This window comes from Montipora foliosa, chromosome 1, assembly GCF_036669935.1.
Source record: "Montipora foliosa isolate CH-2021 chromosome 1, ASM3666993v2, whole genome shotgun sequence".
Lineage (NCBI taxonomy): Eukaryota > Metazoa > Cnidaria > Anthozoa > Scleractinia > Acroporidae > Montipora > Montipora foliosa.
The window spans coordinates 50,636,863-50,645,037 of record NC_090869.1 but is presented as its reverse complement, the minus strand read 5'-3'; the positions used below and the strand labels follow the sequence as shown (position 1 = coordinate 50,645,037).

Sequence of the window (8,175 nt, the reverse complement as noted above, 5' to 3'; positions counted from 1 at the left end):
GGGACAGGCTAGGTCGACACCGTCATCACCTTCGACCTTGCTATCTACACAAAGGCAAAGCAAATTCAGATGAAGTTTCCGGAGGAGTTTTCAGGCACTGTCATTCGGCTTGGGGGATTCCACATAGCTCTCAATTTCCTCTCACTGCTTGGTAAGAAGTTTTGCAGTTCTGGATTGGAAGACCTCCTTATTGAGTCTGGTATATATGCAGTGGGGACGACCTCAGCGGTAATGTAGGGGAAGTCTTACAACAGAGGAATTCGTGCTCACAAGCTAGCGATGGAGGCTCTTTTTCGTTTGATGTGGGACGCTTTTATTAGATTGTACACAAGCCATGCTGGAGATGGAGAAGAGCGTCTCGTTGATGAAGATGCCCTGATAGGAAAAGCAGAAGAATGCAGACATGCAATAACAAGAAAGACAGATGTACAATCTAGCGTGAATGAGTTCCAGCAGAAAACTACAGAGCTCCGTTCGCTTTTTCAAGATTTTAGAGCCCAGTACAGAGCTAAGTCAAAGATGTTTGCTTTCTGGGAAGAGTATGGGGAAATGTTGAAGCTGCTTCTGCAATTTGTCAAAGCTGAAAGAACCTGAAATTGGGAACTACATCTGTCGAGTGTGTCAGCTATGGTCCCACATTTCTTCGCGATGGATAGGCCAAACTATGCGCGCTGGCTCCCTGTATACATAATGGACATGACGCAGTTGGCCACCAAGCATCCTCAAGTTCATCAAGAATTTGCGAATGGTTATCATGCAGTTAGTCGCTCTGGTAAGCCCTTTGCCCAGGTGTGGACAGACATGGCACTGGAACAGACCATAAATGCAGACTCCAAGTCAAAAGGGGGGATAATTGGTATTTCCCAGAATTCTGGTGCGCTAGATCGTTGGTTCCTCACCAGTCACGAGAGCGCGTCAGTTACTACAGCCCTTAAAAAAATGTTCACGCAAGAGCACGACCATGTAGACATACACAAAGAGGCTAGCGCAAAACGGGTAGCACGCGATGAGGCTGATGTTAAGAAGCTTGTTTCATGCTTTACAACTGAACTGATGGCTAATACCTTCACGCAAGAATCTGAGTCGTTAGTCAACTTCGCTACGGGCGTCGTCTTACCCAATGACAGCGCTGATGGTTTTAATAATAAGAAGCACTGAAAAAGGACGCGAGCAGATGAACACCTTTGTGGAGAAACGCTTGAACACTAACCAAGTAAGCTTTTGGGATCCTATTCCAAAGCTCAAGGTGAAAACGTTCGAAAGCACAACAAGGAAAATCCAGGTAAAGGCAGTCAGTGATAAGCTGGTTACAGTTGGTGCTGATAGAGAGCTGTTTGGACGCCTTTTGATCGCCGCCAATGTGAGGCAGATTAACCTCAAAGAAGTTCTATGCTATGAGCTTTCATCTGTCCCGTTCTCCTTGGCTTATCAAGATGGCAGCTTAAGGAAGACAAACAAGAGCACCCTGGCAGCTCTTATTGAAAGCAAAGTTAATGTTTGCCCACGACTCGAACCTTTTCCACGATACACCATTCAACTTATCGATGGCATGGCTTTAGTTCAAGTACTGAAATCAGCGGGGAGTAGTACCTTTGGCGAACTAGCATCCAAGTACTTTAAAGCTATCTCCAAATCACTCGCCAACTGCAAAGAAGTTCACATTGTCTTCGACCAATACTGGGATGTGTCGATAAAAGCAGGAGAACGTGCACGCAGAGGTTCCCTGAACGCTTCGTTGGAGGTTAAGATCCACGGACCTTCTACTCCTGTACCGAAACAGTGGGGGAAGTATATTCCTAATCCGCAGAACAAGACAAATCTATGTGGCTATCTATCAGAGTCGTTTTGCCTCTTAGGACGGCAGCAGCTCCCTCCTGAGACGAATCTTGTCATTGATGGAGGATTTGAGAATGGCAGACGGGCAGTGATAGTCAGAAGAGGTCACTGCGAAGACGTGGACGTTCTGGAATCAGACCACGAAGAAGCAGACACAAGGTGAGATAAATAGGTTCTCAAGTCCAGCTATAAAGTCGAATCTCAAACGTTGATCTCAATCCAATTGAAAACATAACACCCTTTTATAAGTTCAACAACATGATATAATCATTAATTAAATGTGTATTATTGTTCGACAGGTTACTGCTGCATGCTAAGTATGTTGCAAATACCTATCTAGAGTGTCGTATTGTCTTACAATCACCAGACACGGATGTTCTTGCTCTCAGCGTATCCCATTTCTCTGATATAGACTGCACTGAATTTTGGTTCAAAACTGGCGTGAAAGACCGTGTCCGTTATGTTCCAGTTCACGACGTATCACAAGAGCTTGGCGCCCTTGGCATCTTAGAAGCCAAATTGTATCCTACGGATGAAAAATACTTATTCATAATGACAGGAACGTCAGAAGGATTGTGTGATACTTGATTGGTCCTAGGACATTTGAGAGCGATTATATCCTTACGGGGTTTGTTTACTCTACCTAAAAGACTGTTGATGCCCTCCCATATTTTCTTAATATTACTGAAATTTGCCTGAAAAAACTTGTGGAAATACCTTTTCTTACTAATTCGCGTAAGCACCGAAATTTTATTGCGGTAGATCTTATAGGAAGCAGTTTCACCAGAACAATAAAGATTGTTTTTTGCATTTATCGATCTCCTGATTCCCTTTGTTATCCAAGGTTTTGCTAATCTCTTAGTCTTACGGTTTGAAATTGGTTTTAAAGGAGCATGCTTATCAAGGAGGTTGTTCAGTTTATTATAAAAGGAAGAGAAAGATTTGTTAACATCAGATGTTCTCGAAACAATTCCAATCAAGTCAATTCGAGACAAATCGCACAAAAACTCGTCTCTGAATAATTAGAGTAGTCACGGACCAGCCTTTTCTTTCTCAGATGATCATAGAGCTTTTGAGGAGAATTAAGAAAACAGAATTGCGAGAAGTGGTTGGTTAGATCCGAGATTATGTTACCACTTATTATGTTATCTTCCAGATTACTAACAAAGATATTATCAATAAGTGAGTATGAGTTGTTATGTACTCTCGTTGGTTTATCGATTGTTGGAGTTAAGTTTAAGCTTTGTAAAGATAAGATTTTGGACGTATTTGCAATTATGAAAGCGAAGAAGATTTAAGTTGGTATCACCCATGAGAAAAATTTGCTTTCCAGAAGCGGTAGCTTTGTCAATTATTTCATCAAGATATTCTTGAAAACGCTCCGGGGAATTGTGTTGCCTATAGACAACTCCTCATATTATATTGCGATTTTTTGGTAAATATACCTCAATCCAAAGAGCCTGAAAGCTTCATTAGAACATTTTTCAACAACTGTGTATTTGAGTTCCTCGTCAATATACATGCCAACACCTCCAGCCGAAAGAGGTGTCGACACATATTCAAAGTTGTAATTAGGAATAGCAGGATTAAAGTCCAAATTTGCATACTCGTTTTTTATCCTAGTTTCTGTAATACCTATGATATTAAAGCGAAAATCAAGCTCTTCCAATAAGTGAGTTGGAAGTTTTCTAAATTACGCCTCAGGCTTCGGATATTGGTATGAAAAAGTGAGAATTTTGGAAAGGACGAAGGTTGCATGTGTTTATTTAGCTGAAAAAAGCTATGTGGAGAATAATACTTACAACTGATTGCGGGAGAAAGGGTGTTAAAATCAGAGTTCTTATCTAGTAGAAAACCATTTAAGGTAAATAACTCTAAATCTTTGAAGCTTGGTAGACAATCAAGGTTTTTTTTTTGTAGGGAGGTTTGTATTTAGACCATTGTTGAACTGGCCATGCGAAGATATAACATAGTAGGAATAATAAGGAAGCTCTCGAAAGAGAGCTTTGTCTGAAGAATTAATGGTTACTTAGCTCTGGTAATCCTTGACGAGACTTGAGGTTCTCTAAATCTCTAGCAGTCTTAATCGCGATAGGCCGAGAACCTTCGTTTTCCCTCAGCCAAATGGTGGAATTTTTGGCCCAACAATATGCGTAGCCAAACCTCTCATTGAAATTTCTTGCATCGGACATCAAGTACTGAAGCCGCGGAGAAAGATGATCAAAAATACCAACACTTTCCATAGAATCCTGCTCCCGGAGACCGATGCTTGAAGGATTGATTTTAGTTACCTCCCTTCGAAGCGCCATGACTTGATCACGGGCAAGACGTCTGGTAAACTTACAAACTATCGGCTTAGGTCGCCCTCCGGCGCCCGCAGCGTGGCGTGGTGTAACTCGGTGAGCTATGTCAATATCATAGGTCTTGATGTCCACTCCAATGGCACTAAAAATTTTTAAACAGAGTTGTGATGTTTCATAGGCACTTTCACCTTGTTTGAGCTCGGGAACACCAACCAGCTTCACATTATATGAGTAACTGTATTCCTGAGCAAGATCGATGGCCGATGAAAGTTCATTAACTTTGGTCAATAAATCGCTCAATATTTTCTCAATAGCGTTCAATTTGTCCCCAACTTGTTTTCGAAATTTCGTTAAGTCATCATACTCCTTGCTAAGATATTCAAGAGACTTCATTTGCTCAGCAGCTTCACTCGAACTTTCAACATGGCCGTCATCTCCCCTCGTCTTGAAAAGATCTTGCAATTGCTTCAACTCATTAAAGACGTGTTCAACTCTTTTTTTTAGCTTTTCATTCTCTGCTTTCAAAGACTGGACGGTTTCTTTAACCATTCTACTGTCGAAAGCTGTTTAGTGGTAAAATTAGACAAATAACTATGGAGCTCTCCCACACACGTCTGCACTCTGCGCGGTCTTCACTATCCAGCCCAGCCCCGAGTAGCCTTTTGGAACTGACGACTTGCACATGTCAGAGCGGGTGTCAGAGCAACTGCTCGTGTAACAACACAGGCTTATCATGTTCAGAGGCATGTTATTGCATGGCCAGCAGTGACATGTGTAGAAACCCGCACGGAGTTCTGTTAGACCTCATTTCTGATTCTGATTCCGAGGACTCTGATTCAGAGTGAGAACAATAATTCTCGTTGTTGTCATTAGTACTATAGTCACAAATCCGAATATTGCAGTATCTTAAATCAGAAACGAGTAACGGCGACATTTTCTTTATTTTTCATTTACAAGTGATATGTTTGTTTGCCTCCAAGGGACTACACTCGTTTGCGAGCTAGATCTAGACTGATAAAAGTGATATACAGTAAACAGTTTTTATTCCCAAAGGCTTCGCTAAGACGATAGAAAGAGCAAAAGAAAGTTAATTTAATAAAGAAGGGATGCGTGTTTTGTTTTTGCGAGGCTGTTCTTCCAAACAACGGCGAACGCACGTTTGTTAATAGTCACTGATTCGTTACTGGTCACGTTTAAAATCACGTGACCAATCACGTGACATACTTAATAACTTCCAAATGAAGCAAATGCGTATTTAGTGAATTTCGCTTAAATGGCTGATTTCGTTGATTTTCACCAAGAAATAGCGATGTAAAATGCGTCTGAGTGTTTAGCCTCGTTTCCATGCTGAGCCGTGAGGTGGGCAAGAAAACATCCCCTTAACTCGAAACTTATACCACAATTCAACTTTACGAACTACCTGGCCTTAATCAGGAGGTCTTTCTCTATAAGAATTAGGCGGCAAACATTTTCTGCGGCGATGGTTGAACGAAACTCTTATTTTTCGGTTTCTGCTCCCTGACTATGTTGTATTGTTGTATTCTTGGTTTTCACCCACGTGACCTTAGTCCTTGACAACCGTCGTTAACCGCCATTGTGGAGCCCCTCGAATTGTAAACAGAGACGCGTAGAGAGAGATGTGAGTGAGTTGTAGTGCGATGGTTCTCTGTATAATACCTGGCTGTGGAGTAAAATCTGGAAACAAGGAAGGTATTAGTCTATTCCGGATACCTATCGTTGTTGATAAGAACGGTGAAAGTTATAAACAGCTAACAGAAGATCGTCGAAACGCGTGGATTTCACAGATAAGCCGAGACGACACGAAATCGAAAGACTTTGTTTCTGGGAAGCCTGCCTTACTCTGGGACAGATACAACGAACAAAGGACAATTTAAAAGCTTTCGCAGCGATTGACTCACGGTTTAATGTTAGATTTTAACTTTAAGTGTGGGGTTGGACTTATTTTGCTGAAATTGTCTTTACAGGTTTAGCAATTAAAGCTTTTGCGGTGATTGCCAGTAACGGCTTTTGCTGTGAACAGTTGTGTTTTATCCTGTAAAGCTTTCGCAGCGATTTAGCACGCGTTGGTTCAGGGTTTTAGGGTAAAAGGCGAGCGAGTCAGAATTTGTCGAAAGTTGGCTTTTTTTCGATAAAGCGTTTCTCGGCCGGGTTTCCACCGATGTCTTCCCAATTCACACCACCAAAGCGTTTGAACCCCTCAAACAAGTGTGCTCAATTTCGACCGATTAAACCACAACGTCGCGGAGAAATTCATCTTCGAAAATTCATCTCATTAAATATGCCCGATGCAAATGAGGTGCTCCGTTTTTGAATATTTTTTTATATTTTTAAAATGAGGTGAATTTAACCTGAGTATCAGGCGTTTGTGATACTCAGGTTAGCAAATGTCTAACTCGGAGGCGTTTTATTCGATTTCGCTGAAATTCGACAGGCGAATGCGAGGGATGGAGCGCCCAAATTGACTGAGTTTGAAGGAAATCGGACGAATTTCGAAGGAAAAAAGCTTCTCACCTTCTCAAGGTGAAGGACTGAGACTCTAATCGACCAAGTACTTTGACAGAAGAAGAGGGAAATCATCGAAACAAAGGGAATGAGGAGGCCTTTTCTTCTCATCTGGCGGCCATAGCAGTTAGCGAAGGTATTAAAAGAAATCCAACTGGAAACTGATACAGATAAGGTCGACGCCGAGTGTCAAACTTCCGAGTCACCTTGGCCACAAACAACAACAATCTTGCCCGCGATTTCCTTCCCTTGCTTAAACGGACGCAACGAAACCATCTGGTTGTACGCTTTCAAAATTTTGAAGGCCTTAAACTGCTTGTTTGTATAGTAGCTTGTCTCTAAAACTAACTAGGAAAGCAAGTCTGAGACTTCTAGAGGAGCCAAACTGATCGCTCGGTATGGCCGCTGGGTCTACGCAAACGACAGAAAATCTTCTTCAAATAGCGCTCTCGAACGTGGCTTTCGAGGTTTTTTTTGCGTAGGATGAAAGTACTGGTACCTCGTCGAGTGATTTTGGGTCGCTTTCTTGGGAAATATCCATTGGAAAGATGAATTATTTGAAGACTTCGAACGTGAGGGCTCAAAATGTCATACATTTCCCTATAATCAGGGGCACCAGAATGTCGGAAACCTAATTTGCATAAGGTTATGACGTCAGCTGAAATTCCTCGCCTTTAGATACATGTATGCAAATTTACCTGTGCAATATAGCGAGGCAAAAATAAACCAAATGGAATTATTCGCCAGTTCTTCGTTAAGACTAGCCTGCATGTAAGCGGTTATAAGGAGACAAATTTTCGATTTTCGTTGTAAATTTTGGTTTTCAATTCCCTAGAAATGTTCTTATAAATTGAAACACGGCTTTGCTGCTGTACGCCCTCTTGGGAATCGGATTGCGGAATTAACCAACAAACTCGATGATAACAGGTCTTTTCCTTCACGCAGCTTAGAATTAAAGTAAACGAGTTACTTACATTGGATTCTGTGGGACCCAGTGTATAGATGGGTAAATATCGCTGCCAGAGACGAAGCTCAACTTGACGAAGAGACTCAGAAGAAAACACAAGATAAACTCCATCCTTTTGTATTCACCACTTCAAGGTATTGAAGTCCGTTGAAGATCGATTGATTTGCTTCGGCTCTCACATCCTGAGCACGCAAGTATCATGCCACGAACGAGATTGTGTAGTCTGATATAATGTGATAATTTGAGTTTACAGCTCGTTCTATTTGTCACATAACGACCAGTGCGGTCTATGACCATGCTTACAGTTAGTAATAATATCCTATAATAGTCAAGTGCTATATATATCCCAAAGTCCCTTGTTGGCAGACGGAGGATGAACAAATGAATTTTTCACTGTGCACGTGATTCCCTGACACCTGTAATTTAGATTCTACCTCAGAGTTAGAGCACATTTCGTTTCTACCCTCAGGCTTCACTATCACCTTGAGTACTTTCCGGGTTTCTATTGTACACTCAAGTTCCCTTTTACGCTTGCAATTACCAGCC

General features: G+C 41.7%; 1 protein-coding gene across 2 annotated transcripts in view; it reads right to left on the bottom strand.

Moving 5' to 3' along the window:
* LOC138000592 (serine-rich adhesin for platelets-like) overlaps window positions 1-7,958 on the bottom strand; it is a 37,815-nt gene extending 29,857 nt beyond the window's left edge. The window contains exon 1 of one of the 2 annotated variants that reach the window (XM_068847126.1): window positions 7,637-7,958. In XM_068847126.1, the coding sequence (XP_068703227.1) occupies window positions 7,637-7,740 (104 nt within the window). In that variant the 5' untranslated portion in view covers window positions 7,741-7,958. The remainder of the gene's footprint in view (window positions 1-7,636) is intronic. The other variant, XM_068847130.1, reaches the window with a different exon arrangement.
* Between the last annotated feature and the right edge of the window lie 217 nt (window positions 7,959-8,175).